This window comes from Marmota marmota, unplaced genomic scaffold (genome assembly GCF_001458135.2).
Source record: "Marmota marmota marmota unplaced genomic scaffold, marMar, whole genome shotgun sequence".
NCBI lineage: Eukaryota > Metazoa > Chordata > Mammalia > Rodentia > Sciuridae > Marmota > Marmota marmota.
In genome coordinates this window covers 46,863,027-46,888,099 of record NW_026000005.1, presented here as the reverse complement: position 1 = coordinate 46,888,099, position 25,073 = coordinate 46,863,027, and the positions used below count along the sequence as shown (strand labels likewise).

At 37.7% G+C, this 25,073-nt stretch overlaps 1 protein-coding gene across 11 annotated transcripts in view; it reads right to left on the bottom strand.

Moving 5' to 3' along the window:
- Window positions 1-25,073, bottom strand: part of Dis3l2 (DIS3 like 3'-5' exoribonuclease 2) — a 336,218-nt gene that overhangs the window by 276,365 nt on the left and 34,780 nt on the right. For 5 of the 11 annotated variants that reach the window (XR_007349541.1, XM_015481548.2, XM_048808738.1 and 2 more), the window contains 5 exons: window positions 19,423-19,508; window positions 15,326-15,474; window positions 14,637-14,794; window positions 7,196-7,249; window positions 3,170-3,271 (listed from right to left, as the gene is read on the bottom strand). Coding sequence is in view for 10 of the 11 variants with exons in the window: in XM_015481548.2 (XP_015337034.1) it covers window positions 3,170-3,271; window positions 7,196-7,249; window positions 14,637-14,794; window positions 15,326-15,377 (366 nt within the window). In the remaining variant the exon portion in view is untranslated. Of the gene's footprint in view, window positions 1-3,169; window positions 3,272-7,195; window positions 7,250-14,636; window positions 14,795-15,325; window positions 15,475-17,478; window positions 17,503-19,422; window positions 19,509-25,073 lie in introns of those variants that run through there. The other 6 variants (XM_015481549.2, XM_048808736.1, XM_015481552.2 and 3 more) reach the window with 3 other exon arrangements.

Genomic DNA, 25,073 nt, shown 5'->3' with positions numbered 1-25,073 from the left:
AAGATTAGTTCTTCTTTGAATGTTTAGTAGAATTCACAAGTAAGTCAAATAATCTAGGCTTCTATATTTTCTCAATAACACATCTAAAAACAAAAAGCAAACTTACTATGGCCAGGTAAAACTAATAATTTTTACACCACAACATGTTTTTTCTCACTGTATTCCATTTCAATTAATCACATCATTTCACCCATTTTAAACTTAAACTTGAAACTTAGCAGTTGTCTCTGATTTCACTCTTTCATTTACCCTCTGCCTCAAATCCATCCTCAATTCCTAATGGCTCTACTTTCAAAATATATCCCTCCTTCTCTCCATCTTAACTGTCGGGTTTCCCAGTTCAGGCTTCCTAATTGGCCATCCCAATATATGACTGTCCCCACTACAGTCTACTCTTTTGGCTTAAAGCCCTCATCTGGACTTTAATTTCTTCCACCTTTAGATATTAACTGCAAAACAGAAAAACAACAAGCTGAATGTACTGACTATGGAAATGCTACCTATTTTTACAAACTCTTTACTGCATAACTAGATCCAAGACCTGGGAAGTCATAAAATTATACATCTAGAAAAAAATATAACTTTGTTGTATTGAATCGTAAAGGAGGTACAAATTCTTATCCAGGAAGCAACAGCACCAAGAATAGCCAAGTACCAAACTTGTTCTTCCAGATCTAAACAACAACAATCACCTTACACCCAACCTGGTCCCAAACTTTGGTCAGCTACCTATCCCATCTCCTTAGGCTTCCTGCTCAAACTGAGAGCACTCCTGACAATATCAGAAAAGGCTACACTTGCTGATCTTATCAACAAGGTAGGTAAGGAACAGGGAAATAATGCAACAGACTTATTTACTCATGTTGATTTATTTCAGACATCTCCTGCGCCGGGCCAAGAGCAGGAAAGATGCCCAGCAACTTGGCCTTACTGTTTTAGCTACATCATCCACTTCTGAAAAACTCAACTTATAGTCTACCATACGCTCTCCCTTCCTGCTGTCTCACCAACTGACACTTCATTTCATACTCTGGCCTGCTCTAGACAAACTGCTATGGCCTGAGTGTCTGTCCCCTCCAAAATTCATATTGAAACATAATTACAAAGTTATCTGTTAATGGTATTTGCAGGTGATGTCCTCAGGAGGCAATCAGATAAAGTAATGAAGATGAGACCACCTGACTGCATTAGTAGCTTTACCAAAAGATTAACCCAAGTAAGTAAATTTGTTCAGTCTCACCATGAGCCACTTGGGACTCTACAGAGTCCCCACCAGCAAAAAGTCTTTCACCAGAAACAGTCCCTCAACCACAGATTTCCCAGCCTCCAGAACTGTAAAAAAATAAATGTCTTTTCTTTATAAAATTACCTAACTGTGGTATTCAGTTACAGCAAAGGAAAACAGACTAAGACACCCACCCAACCTACTAAGTACTCCCTTCCTAGTCTACCACTGTCATTCCTTATGTCAAATGAAGCCACTATTTCTCTTGTTATTTCTTAGGCACTTCTTCATTATCATGTTACTTCTTTATTCACTAAATTACCTCTAGGACTGCATCCTTTGGTTTAACCAGGCCCTAATATGCTCCTCTTTAGTGGACCTAGACAACATTAGCAAGGTTGATGCTTTTCAGAAAACAAGTAGTGACCAAATCAACCTATGTTTCCCAGGACCTGGAGCCAACCTTTAGTTGCACTTTCAAGGAATCAAGGAAGGGGACTATTCCCATACTAAGCAACAACTGGGAGTGGGAGGTGGACCTCAACTAGATTAGGAAAATTCACTCCCATATAAAACCCTGCTTGTAACTTCACACTAATTAAAATTATAATTAAATTCATATGTGTGACTAGTATATCTCTCCCTACCTGCGCTCTCCACTAAACTGTAAACTCTAGGAGAGCAAGAACTATATCTAACCTGATCATTAGTAAAATTCCTACACCCTAGAAATACCTGGCACACAGCTATAATCAATTAGCTCCACTGGGTTAAAAAAAAAGCAGTTAATTTATGACTCAATAAAGCTCTATTATAAGGTGGTACTCTTGTGGTACATATTACATCTTTTCTGGAAAAGCTTATAATAAGATCTAATATTTCTTGAGTTCCTGCCATTCTAAGATTTTTTTTAAGGACTCCTTTGTTTTTTATATGTAGCCTCAATTAATCCTCATGAGAAATTTATGGAGTAGGTACTATAATTATTCCCATTTTATAAATGCAGCATTTAAGACAGAGAGGTTGCATAATTCATCAGCGGTTATATAGAGAAATGACAGAGATGAGATGCAGACCTAGGTAGCCTTACCTAAAAGCCCACACTTCTCATCACTACAGTATATCTCCCCTTCCTGAAAAGAATCCAAATTCCTAAATACCAATGAATTAAGCCAAAATTAAACAAATGACATGAAGATAAATTCGGACTTATATATACATATAAGTCACCAGTTCCACATGACAATTTGAAAAAAAAAAAAAAAAACTGATTCTTTCCAATGTCTGGCTCTTACAGTTATTTAAACCAACAGTCAAAACTAAAATCACTCTTACTTTTGAAATGACATACACTAATGGGAGACTGAAACCCAAAACATTCTCATATTAAAAATGTTTTCTTCTGTCACTAAATTCCTATTATATAAAAATGCATAAAGACAATCTTTATCTGCCAGGGATGCCAAATCACCAAACTGGGCCTAACAGATATGACATGTATTGCCCAGATTTTCCAGTACAGGAAGCATGTAATTGGTATATTCCAATTACAATATACCATCTCCATGGTTTTGTCTTTCCAGATCTTGCAACATAGGTGTAGGGAAATAACATGTTTTAAGTTTGACTGGATCCTGCAAGCTTTTCTTCTAACCAAAAAAAAAAAAAATACCAGAAACCAATGCAAGGCTTTGTGACAGGGAAGACTGACTGGAAACCAATGTGACAGGGAAGACTGACTGGAGAGTGAGCAACAAGAAAATTCAAACTATTAGATTTCTGCCCAGCAGCTGCCTATTAAGTCCTGAACACTCTATAGTATCTTTCAGAGGCTTGGAGACTGAGAGGTCTGTGACTCCCCTGGTTTTTGATGCTGCACTGGTGTTCCATGCAATGCAAAAGGCCCTAAGAAAAATATCTCTAAAAAAAGAAAATTTAACTCACCTTCCACTGCTCCTCCGGAAGCAGTTTCACAACCACCAGATCCCCATTCAAAGCTCTATTACGAGCAACAACTCCATCGATAAAAATGTCTCGATCACCATCCTAGGTTGAAGACAGAAATAAAGGCACAGTCATCTCACCAGGGCTTGGAGCTAAAAGGATTTTGAAGAATGTTAGACTCCATAATCTTTCCACTAACTTAATAGAAACACTAGTTCATAGCCATACACATATATAAGGGGAATTTAGTATCTTTCATTCTTCAAGAAACTCATACTAGCTGTGTCTTTTCGGAGGATAAGAAGTCAAATGCTGATTTTTCTTATAGAAGGTGACAATAAATGGGTCTAGAAAGTCACCACTCAAATTTTTCTATGAGACACTGGATACAGATAAGAGTCAACACTTAAAGGGCAGAAGGTGACTACTATAAACTTTGTAGATAGCTAAAAGTGACATTTCAAAATCACCATGCAAAAGGAGGGGGAGGTTTAGTTGCTCAGCATTTTTATAGTTTCCAATTATAAACCATCAGATATCTCTTAAAATAGATTTTCTGTTCAATTTCCAATCTAGCTAGAGGTTGGCAGCTGTGGCTTCCGATCTACCAAACCTGACCCCACCCTATTCCTTGAGCAACAGCTACCATGTTAAGAGACAAGGAATTATTACAGCTGACCTCATGATGAGCTTCGCCGGAAATAAAGAGACACTAGGAAATAGAGAGTGAACAACTCAAGTGTCGCCCATCACCATCCTGCTGCCTTCTGCAATTTACAGAGTGACATGATCCTGTCGTCCTCCCTGGAATGAAGAAAGCTACTTGGAGGTCACCCTAACCTATTCTCATGTGTCAAAACATATGCATGAAATGCCCCTTTCATAAGCAGCTTATAACCACCCCTTGGCAGCTCAGAGATATAAATGCTAGGATGATGGTAGTGTCATCTTCCTATCCCAAGAAACCAAGGAAAGAAGGGCTGGGTTAAACCCCAGATAACACACAAACCTCCAACTATTCCACACTACTTGGCTCTGCCTTAATTCATTCAGAAGCTTGTATCTATTGCCAAATCTCTTATTATAAAGATACTAAACTTGGGAGCTATTCAATATTAATGTTTGAATAATCTCTCTTAACTAACTTTTAAGGCCAAAAAGTTCAGCTCTGTATTTTGATGCCAGAAGACTTGTCCTATCCATCAGAAAAAAAAAATTTTTTTTTAAATGGATGCTAAGCATCCACAGAGGAAATATAATGGGATCTGGGGTAATCTAAACACTCAGGAGAGAGTATGAAGAAGGACAATCTAAGTATGCCATGATAGCCAAAGCATCCTCCGTTGATGCAAGAGCTAGCTCCCTGTGGACCAGAAATAAACTCCACAGCTGCATAAAGGGTGCCTCCCATAACAAGACCCATAAAAAATTTCTGAGTTTCTTGGACCAATATAATTCAGAATAGAAACTGTGGTTAAAAAAAATATTTTTTTTAAAGGCAGGCTTTTCCATCTGATTCATTTTCCCCCTTTATCCTCTCCCCAAACAGAATAAAAGACATCTCAATAATACACTTTTATCTTGATTTGCTTGAAAAATCACATGACTTTATTCATACTCTATATTTTACTTTTATTGAGAACCCCCAAAAGACTAGCAGGGACACATAAGTGACTCATCCCATGTGTTTTGGATTTGTCAAAAGAAAATGAAAACTGATTTTCTATCAGTGGAAATTACAATGAACTAAGTCAAGTTCCCTCAGAACAAAATAGTATTTGATAATCAATTCACTGTTCTTAAACTACTAAGTAGATACTTTGGCACAGCAAAACTATTTACTTGACATTGTATAAATTCATAACCATTTGGAGTAAGAATTAACCTAAATAATTTAATCAAATCTCTACTTTTTTTTTTTCTTTCCAAAACTCTTGATATTTTAAAGTTGTAATGAATACATAATATTTAATCCACCTCTTCATTTTACAAATAAGGAGTATGCTCCCCCAGAGTAATCAAGCCCAAGCCCACTGGCGACAGCCCCTGTACTTAGTGGTGGCTAAAGGGCAGGTATTTCTAAGGGGTACAGGTAGAGCTTAGGCACATGGGTTAAGATACCCACATACATGCATGCAAGAACCTTCAAGGACTGCAAAGGAATCATGAGAAGACAGGGAGTCAGGCTTGAAAAAGGAAGAGGGGGCAGGCCAGAGGTGGACCTCCTGTGCATTTCAGCAAAGAGCTCCAAGAAATCCGAAAATCTTAAATTGAACAAAACACAGGTCCACTGAGGTAAAATTGGCAAGGAATACACTAAGTCATGGAATATATTTTACTTAAGTGTTTGTTAGTTTGATTTGTAACTTTCCAATATTTGATATAAGTTATACATGCCTCCTCTTATACTTTTGTCTTAAGCCTCACACCTGATAAGTAGAAACCTTACAGATCTAACTTAGGGAAACTCAAGACTTTGTACTCAGGGAGGAGAGAAAACTAGCAGTAAACTTTTCAAAATGCTATAGCTCCCCTTATCACTCCAACCCATGAGTGCAAACCTCAGCGTGCACAGATGAGATTTGAAATCTGCTCAGTTCACAGGTGCCTCTCAGATTGAACTCCTTACTGCAGCACTGAATGTGATTCTCATGTTAAAAAAATCCATGTTTTCACTCATATGGGCTCCTAATGCAATCAAGTTCCTCCAATCAGTATGCCAATGAAAAAAATCATTCGAATGCATAGAGAACACAAGTTATGCAGAACTTATTGAGAGAGAGCTTATCCATCTTCAGCATTATTTTTTAGGCAGCTCCCTAAGAAATAATTGTGGGTAATTTTTATGATTCCATTATGTGATCTTTATCTTATGAGCAACATCTGGAATGTAATAACCATGTAAGCTGCACTTCCACTGTATAATGGAACTGCTCCTGCTAACCCTCAATTCTATGACTCAAGTGCCATGGTCAGTATATATACTATGTTCTGTCACAGAAGAGAACAGAATACAATTCAGAATAATGTGACAATTCAGTGATGCTTTTTACTGAGTCAAATGGGTAAGACTTGAACTTGAATGCAAATGCAAATCCTTGGCTTCCAAAGGGCCAGGGAAAAGGGTCTAAACAGAATTTGAGATCAGGTCTTAAGATTATTATAACAAAAAGAATAACAGTATCACTTCTGAAAGATATGACTGGACTTATAATCTCACTAAATTTGTTATTTAACATAATGATTTGTTATTTAACATAATAAAATACATAACTGAAATATATGTATTTCATTTCCTTGTCTATAGCTGAAGTTGATCCCTCTGATTTCTTTGTGAAAAATCTAGAGCTATCCTGCTTATATGGCACCCTGGAAAAGTTAGGCCAGGAATTCAAGAACACTGCCCTCCCAGCTTTGCACGATCAAGCCTTCTCCAGAAACCTACAGCTAATGATATGTCAGTATGAACTTGCTTTAACTAAACAGAACCTCTAAAAATGAATCATGAATATAAGAAAGGATTTAAAGCACCAACAGTAAAGAGCCTTGTTACCAAGTGCTATCACCTGCATAGAAGTAAAGTGAGAAACCCTAACCAAAAAAAAGTGTTACACATTATTTTTGGACAAATGTTCCGATTAGATCATGCAGTAGATCGAAAGTAGAGAGCATATTTGTTTAGGAAAGATTAACTTAAATCAGTGGAAAAAAACCATAAATCCTTTTAAGCTGTAAACCAAGGGCATCCAATTACACGAACTGGTGGGTAGTCTGCCTGGGGCCAGCTGCTCTCTGCAGCCTCCTAACAAACGCCATCCCTCTCATTTGGCCTGTGATTTCAAGACTGGCAGAAGGGATGGTGAACCAAAGGCAAATTTTGCTTATTTACATTTGAAACAAATCTTTCCCCATCCTCAATTTCATTTTACTACTCTGCTTTTTAGTTAGAATATATAATTTCAGTTTGAGAGCACATCTAAAAAATTAAGTGTGACACCAAGCTTATTATAAAGTTATTGAACTTACCGGGGAAGGAATGAAGGCTTCATGAAACTTCTTTGGATTGATTCTCAGTACACCCTTTAAAAATGAAAATAAAATCTGTGAAAATCTAACTACATGTATATTTTTATTTTTCTATATGTTATTCTCCAATAAAAAGTTGAACAATTTGTTCTAGAAAACAAGTTAGATATATGAGACCCATTCATTAAATACATAAAACATGATTTATGTTGACATGCACAACACCAGAACCCATGGAAAACTGAAAACTCAAAGACTGACACTTGCTGAGAACAGGCAAAGGTGAGGAAATCAGCAGAGCGCAGCAAAGAGTGGGAAGGTGGCAATTGTTGGGATTTAGATGCCACCATATGTGCTAGTCTTCGAACTTACACCTTGACCTTAAGAATGAGGTTATCAAAAAAAAAAAAGAATGAGGTTATCTGGGTTCATACCTCATTACATAATAGTTTTTTTATTCTCCCCACTCTAGGAACTCTATACAATTGCTTGTTTCTGAAACAATTTTCAAAGTGATACAAGTTGATTTCATCCTGGATACTTAGCCTCAAAGAACTGGATGCATATGGTTTTCTGAGGCCCCTCTGTAGAGCTGAATGAGTCAATAATTCAAAATGGTCCATAACCAGCTCTTAATGCAAAAGGGAATGCTGGCTCCAAGAAACCAGGCCACCCAGTCAGCCTTCTACTTCATGTTATTCCAGCACCAAATCAGGATCTGCTTATATTTATGCACAGGGGTGCAGGTGGGGCCAATCCTTAATAGCAGTTCAGTGTTTTAGGCCTTTGCAGGAAGCTGTAAGGCTCCCCAAGTTCCAGCTGCATTTGCAGGCCACTGGAGCACACGGATGGAAGCAGTTATTTTCCTAACAGCCAGATTCAATGGATAACTTGAGAAAGTGTTTTAAACAAAATTTCCCACTAAAGTGAATGACTCAAAGAAACATAATTAACAAAATAAGTAAGGACATAAAATTAAGCAGAAAATAATTATGTTCTTTCACTGGTATACCACGTTTAAATTACAAATGTCCATGCCACAATATGCAATGTCATATCAAATAGACTACTACAAATGATCCTTCGGCCCCTAATTATTTATCAAGGACTGGGGTCAAGACCCTGAGTCAGATAATAACAGGGATGAGGGTGATAACTAATCTTGATCCTTGTTGTAAAGAAAAATGTACAAAATGTCAAAGTGAGGATTCAGTTTACTTTCAGCTGGAGGACAAGAAAAGCCTCCAGGAATGGGATCTAATCTGATCCCTGAAGGATGAGCAAAATCTGCAAGTAAATCAGAAGAGAAGGATAGTAGAAGGCACTGTGTTAGTAAAAGTGGGTTAGAGAGCTAACATTTACTCTTCCCCATCATGCTACAAATTCACTTCCGGTGAGAGAGAAGGGCAGGGAAATATGACTGGCAAAGCTCCCCGAGGCCTCCCTTAACGATGCTAAAGCAATTCACTTCTAGGACAGCTGTTTCCTCCTGGGGAAGAGGAAAAATAAAACTTACATTTATCCTAAATATTCATCTACTCAATAATTCCTGATAACTAGTATGATAGGTGTCCGGTTGAGTGATACAAATACAGTGAAGAGTCACAGACAGTCTCCACCCTCACAGAGCTCACAGGCTCAGCAAGGAAGGAGCCACCAAACAAATCAAAGTCAATTCACTGAAATTACATTTTCTGACTCCAGGCACTTTTTTCTAGCCTGAGCATGTTGTTGTTGTTGTTGTTGTTTTTAATTCCTATTCTTTTATCACCCATTCCAGTTCAGTGAATGGTTTGCACATGAAGAAATAAAGAAGTGAGAACGCCCCCTGCTTTAAATGTGCCTTTAATTACAGAGCACTCAGAGAGGCCAAGGCTGGGCTCAGAGGGAAGAGACATGTTGCTCAAGGCTGCATCTCAGCTCTATTAAAAGGAAAAGACATTAAAGAGACCTTAAAGATTTTACTCAAAATTCTCTGTCCCAGACTTTCATATGTATAAACATACAGGGAAGGATAGAAGTTGTGTTCCAAAAAAATTTCCCACTAAAGTAAAATTTGTAAATTTGATTGGAGCACAACTCTTAAGAACTGTACCTCAGAAACAGAACCTCTGAGAGTTCCGATAATAATAATAAAGAGAAAGCTCCAACAGGGTCCCACAGCAGACCAGGGTGGTTCCTACAGCCTGCAGAGAAGCTAGCAGCACAGTTTGTCACGAATGATCTGTCAGAATGAAAGGAAGAGAAAGTGGATGGGAATAGGAAAGACAGTAGAATGAACTGGACATAACTTTCCTATGTTCATATATATATACGCCACCAGTGAAACTCCACATCATGTACAGCCACAAGAATGGGATCCTAATTAGAGTAATTTATACTCCATGTATGTATAATATGTCAAAATACACTCTACTGTCATGTATTTCTAAAAGTAACACCCCCAGAGAAAAGATTTGTCAGCTGCAAAACATATCCAGCACATGCTGTTTAAGAGAGAAGTGTAATACTGTCATTCTCCTGTTTTCCCAACTATCCCTAACCCCATCCAGTCCCCCATCTCTCATCTGCCTCCTAAACTCTCCTCTAGCCCTGGAATTTGACCAATAAGGATCCTGCATCTTTCATCTCTGCTCTGAATGCTCCTGCAGTTCCTGACTGGAAACCTAGTTGTCCCTTGATGTCATTACTTCCCTTGAGTGCTCTCAGGAATCAGGGGAAGACTGTCTTTTCTTTGCTTCCCCGTATGTCTTAAAAATTATTTTTTCCTTCAATTCACTTTGAAAAAACCCCAGGTCCTTTGAAGTTCATATCATTAGCTCCTGCTACATTTCTTTGGTGCTACCATCTTCAAGCTTTCCAGCCACAGCTCCAATTCACTAGTGTGTTGACTGGTAGCTCACTGCCTTTCCTTTCATCCCCACATTTTGGGGACTTTACATCCATAACAATGACTAGGCAACCTAGTCAGTCACTCTAGGTACCTTCTCCATCCATCCCAGCCACACCCCAGCTACTTTCTCCCACATCCACCACCTATATTCTGTCATCACCACTAATTACACTACTTTCAAACACAAGCCAAACATCACATTTTCTGATCACACTCTTCTGTCCTTCCAGCTCAATTACTGTAGAAACCCCACTTCACAATCCTTCAGTTTCACCAAGACCTCCAAGCCATAGTCTGACCACCTTTTCATTAACTATCTTCCCTTTCTTGGCTACCTAATTGACATGGCCTGCCATTATTCTTTACCCTCACAAACCCTAAGTTTTGGGTCCCCTCTTCCTCTTACACTCAACCAGTAAAGCCCTCCCCCAACTGACTCCAACTGTCTTCCTTATCCCTGCCTACCCAAGGAACTGAATGGCATTATAGAAAAATACCACACAACTGGGTTCATTTGTCTAACTTGGCACTCACAAACATGCTTTATCTGACTTATACAATGTTTGAGAACATCTTGAGGAATGTCACACATAAAAAATATGTAGTTCAGATTATCTTGAAAAACTATAAGATCCAGCAGCAGCTGTGGACAGCTACCTCCACATGATAGCAACCACCTGAGCTGAGTAACAGATGCTCTTCTGACAATAATAAAAGCAATCTCAAGTACCATCACTTCCATAGGTGTCCTCCAGGCCACATAATGTTTTGACAGCTTTATTTCTGTGAACTATTTAACCCTTACAACAACCAAGAGGTATAGACTATTATATTCTTTTTTGTGAATGAGAAAACTGAGGCACTGAGAGGGTGAGTCAACTGCCACTGTCGTACTACACTTAAGCCTGGGCAAGCTGGCTACAGAATCCCAGCACTCAACTACTGCAGGGCCCATGTGCTTGCCACCAGGGCCTCTTCACTCACCCATCTGCCCTCCTGCTCCCCACAGGTCAGCACACATACTAACCCTCAATCTTCCTTGTCTTGGTTAATGACCACATCATTCTTGAGCCATCCTGGCTTCCACCCTTTGCCTCACTTTCCACATCTCATCGGTCAGAAGGTCATGTCAGCAATCACTCCCCATCTCCTTATTTCTCTCCCTCCTCACTACCACCACCCTTGTTCAAGTATCCATATGATCTTGCTTCGATGGCTTCCTAAGTGGTTTCCCAGCTTCCACCCTAGTCTATAGCCAGAGAAACATTTTTAAGACATGAAACAGATCATGTTCTTCCTGCTTAATACCCTTCAATGACTTTGCATTGTCCTTTGAATAAAATCCAACTCCTCAGACCCTCCATGACTTGGCTGCTGTCGAACTCTCCAACTATTCCCATGTTGTAATTCCCTCTGTTCACTTATGTTCCAGCAGGCTTCCTTCTTGTTCCTCAAAACACCAACCCTACTTCCACTTGCTGACCTTTCTGCCTACATTCCTCTCCCTAAAGCTTAAAATGCCTGACTCCTTCTCACCCTTCAGATCGCAACACTTCTCACAGAGGACTTCTTTATCCCCCTAAATAAAGTGGCTCCCCCCAATTATTCTCTCTCATCTTTCTTATTTCCCATTTAACAATTAACATAATCTGTAATTTCTTTTGCATTACTTTAGTTTCTTTCTGCCTATCTCCCCTATCTTGCTCACTGGTATACATGTGGTGTTTACTAGGTTGTCAAGAAACATTTCTTGTGCTAATTAATGTCTGCAGAGTTGACATTCACTACTGGCCCCGGTATTAATGTTATGAGTGCCACCTCTCCCTTCTGAATGACTGGGCATTCCACTGTAATGTCACCTTTATTCTTCTCATCCTTAATTTACACCAAAGTATTTTCCAGCTGAATTCATGCTTAACAAGGGGTCCTAGAAACTAGCCCATCCTGTCCTCTGTCTTCCTGGACTAGGATTTTTTTTTTATTACTTTTATTTTATTTATATATTTTTATGTGGTGCTGGGGATCGAACCCAGTGCCTCACACATGCTAGGCAAGCGCTCTCGAACCCAGTGCCTCCACACATGCTAGGCAAGCACTCTACCACTGAGCTACAGACCCAGCCCCCTGGACTAGGATTTTTTTCAGAGGCCAAATAACAATTCATACCAATATTACTCCAGGTGAAACTCCTCACATGGTGCCTCAGCCAAAGTACCCTCTGGGATCTAAAACAGCCAATTCTACCATCTTCCTCCTTATTTCTCCTTGGTCATCACCCCAAACTGAGGCCTCTTCTAGATTGTCTATCACTCTCATCTCTCCCAACATTTCCCATAACAACCTCCCAATATTGCACCTGTGGAGAACAAAATGACATGTGCTCTTTGATGTGTGAATCTATTAAAAAAAAAAAAAACCTTCAAAACTACGTGCACATGATCATGTGTTATTGCTGATTAGTTCCAAACACAGAAGAGAGATTTCTTTGGTCACTGTGGTCTCTTCTTCCCCACATAGGGCAAACCAATGAAATATCAAATTATTAGTCAAGATATTGAAAATATATTATTTTACTCCTATTTTAAAACCATAAAATCTCTTAGTGAAAGTTTATTTTCTCTGGATTGGGAGAAAGAAAAGGAGGACATGATATACAAAAGTTAACAAATATTTCAAAGTATATCTAATACACTTAATTTTCTCCAACAGCATTAAAATATCCTTTCTTACCTAGTTTTTTACTTTACACAGCCAGACCTACACACGGAAAGTTTATATCCAAAAGCAGATGGACTCTATTTCTCTGCCTATGAAAATCTTATTTACAGTGTTATATATTTCACACGGTGACCTCATATCTGGAACCCATTCCTCTCCCCATCTGCAAAGAACAACTGTTCTCACATGTGGGGGGAGGCTCTGGCTGCAGAGTCTCATGATGTCACAGGCCAGGAGGAATCATTTACTAACTCCTGGGAATGAGAGTTGTTATATTGATCAGACTTTTGTTTTAAGATCAGCGAAAAGTCACTTCAAAAGCAAAAGTTAAAAGACAGCAAAAAGAAATACCATGGAAGAATACTGTTCTTACCCTGTCTCTCTATATGTATAATTCTGCAACCAAAATTCTAAGCTATTTATCTCTCAAATTATAACAACTGAGTTTCCTTCTCACTTTTCTTCAAAAGATAATATCTTGACCTTTAGGCAGATAGTAAATATATATTCAACCTAATTTTTTACTAAGCATCAGCCAAGTGCCAGGCACTGGGCTAACCTTTGGAGTAAGATATGACCCTGCCACCACTTGACCACAGGTCATTATGGAAAGGTGATAAAAAAGGAGAGGCGGTAATAGTATCTATTATTTAGATGTATCTTCAGCTGCAAACACAAATACAGCAGCTGGGCTTTCAAAATGAGAGAAAATAGAATATGGTCAGTATTTTTAAGTGAACCATGTAGCATGTGGCCATATTTCTGTACTAATCCAAGAATTATAAAACAATCTTAATTCAAAGAATAGCTAACCCTCCCTTCTTCTCTAGCCTTGTTACCTGACACCTGCCTTATATTTCACCCCCAAGGAGACCTAAGCTGCCTTACTACACGTTGTTCCTCAAGTTCATGTTTTCATTAATGCAACTGCATCTCCACATCTCTGTCCCACACCTGCATCACTCATCCAATAGGCCCAAACTATCATCCTCAATACCTACCAAAGACATCACCTCCTAGAACAGACATCTCCAGAACCCCAGTCCTATTCCCCCCAATATCTTTCCCATACACCATGGTCACCCTTCTATCTCAGCACCTGCCATTTTATCCTCCAACCGTCAATTCACATGACTGCTTCCCTGTACTGGGCTGCAAGCTCCAAGAACAAAAAAACAGTCTCATCCACAGTCATTTCAAAAGTAACCAAGCAATATGCTCCTAACCTTAACTGTTCCAGGTTCACAGGGAATAATTAATAATGTCTACTCCACCAAAACACTGGGCTAGCTTGTGAACACATTTTGTATAAACTCAAAAGCAATCAACAAATATTGTCTTATTATTTTTCACTGTTTTTTTCCCAATCTTATCCATTTTTCTCAGACATTCAGCATCTTTGTGCTTCAGGCAAACCAACCTATTCAATGTTTGACATATCCAAACCCTACTTCCCAGTCTGCTTTAGTGTCTCACACTGGTACCTCCACTTGGAAAGCTCTCTTACTTACTCAAAACTTCTCTTCACTTACTCAAACTGCACAGGGCCCAGCTGCCCATGGCCTGCCCATATCCCTTCCAATAAAGCATCCCTAGGCAACAACACTGGAAGTAAGGGCTCCCTCCTCTCAAATCTCAGGGCATTTTGCCTATCATTGTCTTGTGGTGCTTATCACTTCTAAATGCACTTCAGGTCTAAGAAGCAGTAAGCCCTGCACCAATTATATGCTCATCTCAAAGCATGCAGCACAAACAGGAAATAGCTGAATGAACAACAGATTGCTTTGGTTCCACATATTTAGGGAATAGCCTGCCAGTAGTTTTAAGCACCTGGATAAGTGCTCCTCTCTTCAAGCCTTCTGAAACCGCCTCCTTGGACATGTAGGTCTCAAATATGCTCCTTTTCTTCCCTCGCGTGGACTTGTTCTTTGACTTTTTGTCACCTGGCGAAGCACCAAAACCATGGGGACCAACCACAGAGGACACACCTAGAAACATGAGGCAGCAATCAGCTCTCTCCTCAAACATTTCTGTATTTTTAAAACTGGAGATATTATGCTTATTATTATCATCATTCTTATTATTTACAAAGAACAACAAGAGAATGAAATTCTTTGATGATGAATTCAGTCACAAAGAGGAGAAAATGGGTAAGGAAACATGAAAAAATCATATACAGATGAGACCGGAACTTTAAATAAGCACAACATGCATGGAACAAAATATGAATAATTGGTTAAGTATGCCTTGCTGTTTATAGATACAAACTTTTAAAAATAGGAATTATTAAAAGATGATCACTTTTCTGGAGGAAATTAAACAGCTGTGCACAACATAATAATGAATTAAGACAACAAGAAACCACACCTAATTCTAGAATAAATAACATGGGAGAACAGTTAATAGTTCACCAAAAGAATTAGTCCCCTCATCCTAAGAGCTGCCCTCCACCTCCACACCCGCTCCACTCGTATTTCAGGTTTCCTGTTGCCAGGGCAGACTCCATTTCCTTGTGCTACCTCTGGGGGTCCCCAGGGGTCGGAGGTTCAGTCTGTAGTCAGGATGGCTCATTACTGGTTCCAGGGGCTCCTCTTCTCTCCAGATTCAGGGGAGCCACTACTGCTCAGCTTAAAGTTCTTCCTGTCTGAAGCAGCTCAGTTGTCACCAGCTGAAATCAAAGAGATCAATGAGTGGACACCAGTCAACCTGCAGCCTCCTTTGCCCACCCAGAAATTTAGTACTCTGGTATACTTGGATGGCAAAGGCAATATGGTGTCCTCTTGGGTCTTGGTGGCACATTTTCCTGAGCAGTCCATCAAGCACACCATCTGTGCTGAGTACACAAGTCTGCTCCTTTGGAACACTTCAATTAAAAATTTCCACAAATGGCTCAGTGGTAGAGCACTTGCTTAGCACGTGTGAAGCACTGGGTTCGATCCTCAGCACCACATAAAAATAAATAAACAAAATAAAGGTATTGTGTCTAACTACAACTAAAAAAACAATATTAGAAAAAAAACTCCACAAATGGGGCAAATGAGGTAGAAAATGAGGAACTCTGCAGTACTAGTCAGGTTATGAAATGCACAAAAATAGGAGAAAATGTAGTTTGAAAGATGATAAAAAGATTCAGAATCTAAAAACTGTAATGGGATAGGTAATAAAAAGGCTCAAGATGTGGCATTTACTAAGTTTAACCTAGTTGAAATATATCTCTTCCAATAAAGAATCCCTAAGCAAAGCTAACTGGACATAAGGGATCCCTGCTCTCCAATCTCAGAGCACTTTACCCATCACTGTCTTATGGTGCTTATCATCTCTAAATACACTTATTTTATTTATTAAATAAGTTAATTCCTTAGAATTCATCCACAAAACCTAATTCATTGCCACAATTTGATACCCAAAATTATGAAGGGAACCCTAGATGGTTCACAAGCTCTCAAAAATGGCAATAATTATAATTAGAAGTCTATTCCCCTATTCATATCTGTCATCACCTCAAACCAGGTGTCTAATCAGAAGCTCAAGCAGCCACATCTAAGGGATATAAGAACAGCTACCTGGGTCAGCAGGCTGGAAGGTGCAGCCTTACGGCTGGTCCCTGGCCTTCCACTAAGATAATGAACACTCCACCACTTCTACTTTCTAGTCTCTGCTAGAAAAGAGATCAAGTCTATATTTGCAAACTTCCAAAATCCTGGAAGCAGCATATTTTCCCATGAAATAGATCAAGATGTTACTCTGAAGACTAGCTACCACTTCCTTCAAATTGTCCCTACACACATCCTTCACCAAAACGATATAATTTTTCATTCAGTTAAACTTAATACTAACTCTAAAAAAGAAACAACAAAGATTAACAGACACTTAGTGATAATGAAATGATTTGAGAAATAAAGTTACCCAACTTTAAGGACAATGTGAAAGAGATGGCCTTCCAGGCACAGCAAGGGGTCAGACCAAGTGTTAATCCAGAAGGCCTCACTCCCTTGTTAACTCAACAAATTCTTTTGCAAAGCACTGTACTAGGCAGAATGAGGGGTAAAAGGTCATTAGTTTGGTGGTTGGGACTTTCTTCCCATTATTTTCTGTCCTTTTTTCTTATTTTTATTGGTGCTTTATAATTTTATATAGACAGATAGTTAGATAGAGAGTGTGTGAGTGTGTGTGAGATTGTTATATATTTGTATATGCACATGATATAATAATATAATTTGGTCAATTTTATTCCATAGCATTTCCCCTTTCTTGTCCCTCTTCCCTTCCCCTGGCTCCTTTCTCTAAATTACTAGTCTCCCTTCCATGTTCATGAAATCCACCTCACCTTTTTTTTTTTTTTCTCTTTCTTTCCTCAAGATTTCACATATAAGAAAAAAACAGATAACCCCTAACTTTCTGAGTTTGGCTTATTTCATTTAACATAATGTTCTCAAATTCCATCTATTTTCCTAAAAATGACATAATTTCCATTCTTCTTTATGACTGAATAAAACTCCATTGTGTATATATATCACCTTTTTAGAGGACATTAGACTTTTAAAATCATACTGAAATAATAATACAGTACCATATTTTTTAGTATGAACAAATGTACATATGATGGGAGGGAATGGATGTCTCCAGGTCAGGGAATATAAAAAAAATTGTGGCTCAGCGGTAGAGCGCTCACCTAGCATGGGCGGGTCCTGGGTTCGATCCTCAGCACCACATAAAAATAAAGGCATTGTGCTGTGTCCATCTACACCTAATAAATAAATAAATATATTATTTTTTAAAAAGAATATTTATTTTTTAATTTTAGGTGGATACAATATCTTTATTTTATATTTACATGGTGCTGAGGATCGAACCCAGTGCTACAAGACCTTTAAAGGAGAACTAATACCAATACTCTTCAATTTATTTCAGGAAATAGAAAAAGAGGCAGTAATTCCAAACTCATTCTATGAGGCCAATATCACCCTGATCCCAAAATCAGGCAAAGATACATCAAAGAAAGAAAACTTCAGACCAATATCTCTAATGAACATAGATGCAAAAATTCTCAATAAAATTTTGGCAAATCGAATACAAAAACATATCAAAAAGATTGTGCACCATGATCAAGTGGGATTCATCCTAGGGATGCAAGATTGGTTCAACATACGGAAATTAATAAATGTAATTCATCACATCAATAGACTTAAAGATCAGAACCACATGATCGTCTCAATAGATGCAGAAAAACATTTGACAAAATACACCACCCCTTTATGTTCAAAACACTAGAAAAACTAGGGATAACAGGAACATATCTCAACATCGTAAAGGCTGTCTACACTAAGCCTCAGGCCAACATCATTCTAAACGGAGAAAAAGTAAAGGCATTCCCTCTAAAACCTGGAACAAACAAGACAGGGTTGTCCTCTTTCACCACTTCTATTCAACATAGTTCTTGAAACACTGGCTAGAGCAATTAGACAGATGAAAGAAATCAAAGGGATATCTATAGGAAAAGAAGAACTTAAATTAGCACTATTTGCTGATGATATGATTCTATACCTAGAAGACTCAAAAAGCTCCATCAGAAAACTTCTATAACTAGTAAATGAATTCAACAAAGTAGCAGGATATAAAATCAACACCCATAAATCAAAGGCATTTCTTTATATCAGTGACAAAGCCTCTGAGAAGGAAATGAGGAAAACTACCCCACTCACAATAACCTATTTTGTATTTTATTTAGAGACAGGTCTCATTGAGTTGCTTAGCATCTCACTTTTGCTGAGCCTGGCTTTGAATTCTCAATCCTCCTGACTCAAGCCACCCAAGCCACTGGGATTACAGGCATGCAACACCGCACCTGGCTCTTTTGAGCTTTTTAAAGAATGGTTACTTTAACTGAAAAACTGCCATTTTTATTCTCATAGGACATTTTCTCAGGTTTTAGAATTCTATACTGTGGATTATTTTCTCTCAGTGCTTTGAAGTTGTCATTCCATTGTCTTATAGCCTTCACTGTTTCTAATGAGATGTCAGTCATTAGTCTAATTGTTAATTCTCTCAAAGTACACTGTTTCCTCTCCCCTGGCAGCATTATACATTTTTCTCTTTATCTTTGGTTTTCTGAAGACTTACCACAGTATACAAGTATGAGTTGCTTTTTCTCCCATATGGTGGTACTAGGCTTCTTGAATGTGTTGCTTGATAATTTTCATCAGTTTAGGAAACTTTTCAGTCATTCTCTTTTCAAATATTATTTCTACCCATTATCCCTCATCCCTGTCGGGACTCGATTACACACTTTTGATCTCCTCAATATATTTGTGTCCCTCAATCTCCTCAGTCTTCTCCATCTTTTTTCTCTGAATCTTATCAATTCCCTAATTTTCCTTTCAGCTCTATCTCATCTTCTGTTAAACCATCCATTAACTTCCTATTTCAGTTCATTTCTTTTTTTTTTCAAGTTCTCTTCTGAAAATGCTGAACCTTGTCTTTTATCTCTTTGAACAAGTACAGCTATATTTAAGTCTGAAAACTCCATTTTCAACAGCCCCTATAGATCTCCTATCTTCTGTTGCTTCTACTTGATCATGTTTTGCCTGAATTTTTTAAAATTATGAGATGAATATACTTGCATGATTTCTGAAGTAACAATTTGAGGCCTCATGTAATGTTGTTATCTTCTAGATAGGATTTGCATTTGCTTCTGCAAAGCACCTGAGACAAAGACAATAAATTATAAACATATTTAAAGTGGAGCTACAGTCACTGTAATGTTCTAATCTATCAGATTCAGCCCTGCTTCAAGGTGTGGCCCTTCAGTGTCCTAATTCCAAATCAGAGTCACCAGAACCACACATATCCCACATACGCAGAGCCTGAGTTCTACTCCCTTCCCTTCTAACCCAAGAGGTTATCAAATGCACTGCTCAGTTTTTCAAATGATCTTCCAAAAATCAGCAAATATCCACTAGAGAGAAACAGCTCCAAATACTAGTCTTATTTCCCTAAGCTTTTATTTTCTCCTAGATATTTATCCTCTTATTGCTTCTCAAATACCTTCAAGTAGTTTAGTAGGTGAGAGGGAACTCGCTTTTCTATTTATTGTCTGAAAGAAGATTTATTGCCACTATTTTCTATCCCCTAACCTTGGGGAGAAGTAGCAACCTCACTCTTAACTTTCATTCTCAAATGTATTAACCCAACTTCTTCCAAATAGACTCACTTTTATCCCTGACAAAACTTTTCCATAACTTTCCTCTCTTTCCTTCCTGTATCATATTTACAACCTAAAATCCTCAATTCTGTGTAAACCTATCTACTCTAAAACTTTACTAACACACCTATTGTTCTCTCCATAGTTGCCCTTCCAGCAATGTACAACCACCGGGTGTGGTGACGCACGCCTATAATCCCAGTGGCTTGGGAGGCTGAGGCAGGAGGATCAAGAGTTCAAAGCCAGCCTCAGCAAAAGCGAGTCACTAAGCAACTCAGACCCATCTCTAAATAAAGTACAAAATAAGGCTGGGGATGTGGCTCAACAGCTAAGTGACCTTGAATTCAATCCCTAGAACACCCCCCACAAAAAAAAAAAAAAAACACACTAAGAGCCTGGCTTTGCTCCCCTTCTGCCCACTTTAAGCCACCAGCTACCACTCCATTGCTCTCATTCCCCTCCCTGAGAAAGTTTTAAAATGTGGTCTAGACTCACCACCTCTATTTCCTCTATTACATCCTCTTTACTCTCCTTTGGAATATAACTTTTGCATTCATCTCTACAACAAAATTACATTTTTGGTATTGCTAGTGAAGAAGAGCCTCATTACTAAAAACTGGCATGCTCAGACTACAAACTTCTCCCTTTTGTTCTCCAGTATACCTCAGTCTTCTGGCTCTTCTAACTTTCTCTTAAATTCTCAGATTTCCTGCTGATTCCTCTTCTTTCACGGGTTTACCTCTTAGGTTTCTACCATTTGCAAGGTCTATTCTTAAGACTCATTTCACTTCTCTGCTAAATAGTTAAATCTTCACCTCTAGCCCTGTTCTCCAAAGGTTCTCTTTAACTTTCTAACTTCCTGCTGAGTAATACTGGCCAGCAATTTGAATGAAACATGTTTCTAATTCAATTTATGATTCTCCTCAAACTATACTGTCCACCTATGTACTGTATCCAGATTAATGACATCATTATCATCCTTAGATAGCAAACAGTAGTCATCTTAACCTCTTTCCTCCATTAATAATCTATGGCCAAATTCTGTCTATTCTCTTTTCAGAATATTCCTAAACAGATTCCTTCCTTTACAACTTGATTAGCACTGTCAGAATTCAGCTTGTTGCAACAGTACAGCATAGAGATAACAAAAGTTTTTTAACAGGTCTCTCAGCCATTAATCTCATCTTCAACCCATGTTTCACCTAAAACATAGAAGATATTTCAGAATTGCCTTTCAAAAAACGCTTCAAATTACTGCAACTATGTAATCTAACGTACATTTTTATTCTCATCTTTCATTAAAACTTTTTTCAATATTGTACTAGGTAAATTCCTGATGAAAACCTTAGGCTGGGAGAGCCCATGCTTGGCTTCAAAGCCTTAAAAATTGAGTTATAAATATAAACTTTGGCAAAAACAACAGAAACAACTACCTGTAGGTTCTGAAGAGTAAACAAATGAAAGACAGACTTTTGGGAGACGAAAACTGGAGAGGTGACTGATACTAGGATGAGTGAGTTTCTAGCGTTTGTGTTTTTGTTTTAGGAAGGGAGAGGAGTACATGTTTTGCCCCAATACTGACTTCCATCATACAAGTGATACAGGGCAGGCAGCTAAAACATCCATAGAAATTCCAAGGTTGCCTGGCCAGAAGAAGGGGAAACAGCCTGATCAACCACAGATGGCTGCCAGTGGCAATCGAGAACAGGAGAATGCTGAAGAAAAGAATGCTCTAATTTCTATGAACATTGTACAAATCTCAGACTGACCCTTAACTCTTTTGGTATATAAGACAGACTCAGTGCAGCATCATAATGGTTTAAAATTGTAACTGAGAGTTCAGCCTTCTTTTATGGAGGATTAAACTTACAGTCTGGACTTAAAAGAGGGTCTCAAACCAATGGCTAGTAAAATAAAAAACATCAGGGACCGGAGTTGTGGCTCAGTGGTAGAGCACTTCCTAGCATGCATGAGGCACTGGGTTCGATCCCTGGCACCGAATTGAAAAAAACAAAACGAAACAAAGAAAAACTAACAAAATAAAGGTTTTGTATCAAAAAAAAAAAAAAAAGAATCAAGATTCCTCAAAAGAATCTAATAGAATTCGAAGTCTACACAGGAGACTGACTTGAGTCCAGAAGTTTGAAGTCAGCTTAGGCAACACAGCAAAGCCCTCCAAAAAGTAAAATAATAATAAAATAAAATAAGACAGATACAATCCAAAAATCATTTGACATACAAAAAAGAACCCTGAAAATGTAACCCATTATAAAGGGAAAAATCAACACATCCCAACCTTCCCAATCTCAAAATGACTGCCATTAGAATTATCAGAGAAACACTCTAAATCAGCTATGGTAACTATGCTCCCTGAGGTGAAAGACAAGAAACTTGAAATGACTGAAAAGAAATCTCAAAGAAATAAAAATTTACTTTAAAATGAGAATTTTGAAGCTAATAAATTTCAGATAATTTAATTTATCTGAAATTAAAGAGGCAGTGGGTAAGCTGGGGTTATAGCTCAGTGGTAAAGCATTTGCCTAACATGTGAGGCACTGGGTTCAATTCTCAGTATCACATATAAATAAATAAAAAATAAAGATCCATTGACAGTTATAAAACAGAGTGAGAGAGAAATCTTTATAGCTAAGTAGAAATAAAAGAATAAAATGTCAGTGAGCCTGAACGTTACCAACGGAAACTATTCAACCTGAAAAACAGAGAAAAAGGATTGAACAAAAAGATGGACTGAGCATTATGGACCTGTAGGACAATATGAAAAGGTCAAACACAAAGATAACTGGAGTTCCAAACATAAGAAGTATATACATCGCCCAAAATTAATAAAATAATAACTGAAAACATCCCAGATTTGGTTAAATTCATAGACATACAGATTCAAGAAGCTGAGTGAAACCAAAAAAGGAAAACTTCAAAGAAAACTATCTAGAAACTTCATAATCAAACTACTGAAAACCAAACATACAACGAAAATCTAAAGCAGCCAAAGGAAAATGACATCCTCCATAAAGAGAAAACTGGATTCTATATCCAACAAAAATATCCTTTAGGAACAATGACAAACCGGAAACATCTTCAAATAAAAAAGAAAATCTATCAGAAATGACTATAAGAAACACCAAAAGGAGCTCTTTAAACTAAATGGAAACACAACAGGAGCAAAAAGTGGGTCTTCAGGAATGAATATTAAGCATTTGGTATTATGTAATGCATATAAATTATACCTCAATAAAATAGCTAAAGATTTCAAGGAAAATTTTCTGTCAACCACAGATGGCTGCCAGTGGCAATCGAGAACAGGAGAATGCTGAAGAAAAGAATGTTCTAATATCTATGAACAGTAAAATTGACAATCACATAGAGAGGTGGAATAAAGACATTTTCAGAAGTGCAGACCTCAAAAAAAATTAATGTGTTCTTTCGTAGATAGCTACTAATGTATACGCTTTGCCAAGATAATACAGTGAACTAAGAAAGAGGATGATGTGGATATAATAAGGAACACCAAGACAAAGAAGTGTAAGGAATTTTTCCAAGATAACAGAGAAAGGAAACCCCAGGATAGCAAATGTGCATCAAGCATAGAGGGCAACCTCTAGATGGAGGACAGCAGTTTAGATTGCAAATTATCAAGAGTGAATGTCATCAACAGGATCCCCTGCACAGAACTGCCATAGAAACTGACACACAGACAAATGGAACAGAATGAAGAGCCCCAAAATAAATATATTTATGATAAACTGATCCTCAAGAAAGATGCCAAGAGCACACAATAGGAAGAGCACAGGCTCTTCAATAAGTGCTGCTGGACTATGAACTGAAATTCTGCTGTCATATATAACAAATTAGAATAAATAAATAAATTTTAAAAAATAAAAATAAAAAATAAATGCTGCTGGGAAAACTGGATATGCACATGCAAAAGTATGAAATTAAGACCATATACAAAAATCACCTCAAAATAAATTTAAGATTTAAATATATGACTTGAAAGTGCAAAACTATTAGAAGAAAAAAAAATAAAAGGATAAAGCTCTATGACACTTATCTAGTCAAAGATTTCTTTGGACTATGAACCCAGAAGCATAAGCAACAAAAGCAAAAAAAGGACAAATGAGACTGCAATCAAACTAACCATCTTCTGCACAACAAAAGAAACAATCAACATAGTGAACAGACAACTTATGGAATGGGAGAATATATTTGCAAATCATACACCTGGTAAGGCATTAATATCCAAAACACACAAAAAACTTAACTCATGAGCAAAAAAAAACTACCATATTTTTAAGTATGTATATATTGGGTAAAGGATCTGAACAGATAGCACCTAATCTCACTTATATGTGAAATCTAAAAAAGATGAACTCAGAAGTAGAAAATAGAATGGTGGTTTCTAGGAACTAGGAGGTTAGGAGGGCTGGGGAGATGTTTTGCAATTAGGAGAAATAAGTTTTAAGAGACCTACTGTGTATCATGGCAACTACAGTTAATAACAACATCGTATACTTGAAAAATGTTAGGAGACATTTTAAGTGTTCTTACCATGAGAAAATAGTAAGTATGTGAGGTAAGGAGTATGTCAATTAGTTTGATTTAGTCATTACACAATATATACATACAATTGAACAAATAAGCAAATACTTGTAAATAATGAGAGCCAGGTTTATCAATGTTGAAGAAATTACAAATGTACAGAAAGGCTAGAAATACAATGGAATTGGAAAGTATAACTCAATGGTTTATAATTTTTTAATATTTTTTAGTTGAAGATAGATACAATACCTTCGTTTTATTAATTTTATTTTTATGTGGTGCTGAGATAGAACCTAGTGCCTCATATGTGCAAGGCAGGCACTCCAAACTGAGGTACAACCCTACCCAATAATGTTTAGAGACATACAGAAATACAGTTTATATATATATACACACACACACACACACACACACACACACACACACCTCTATACACTGACACACACAAATGTATACAAGTTTGTGTGTATATTCTTATATGTATGTGTATTCTTTATTCCCTACCTCTC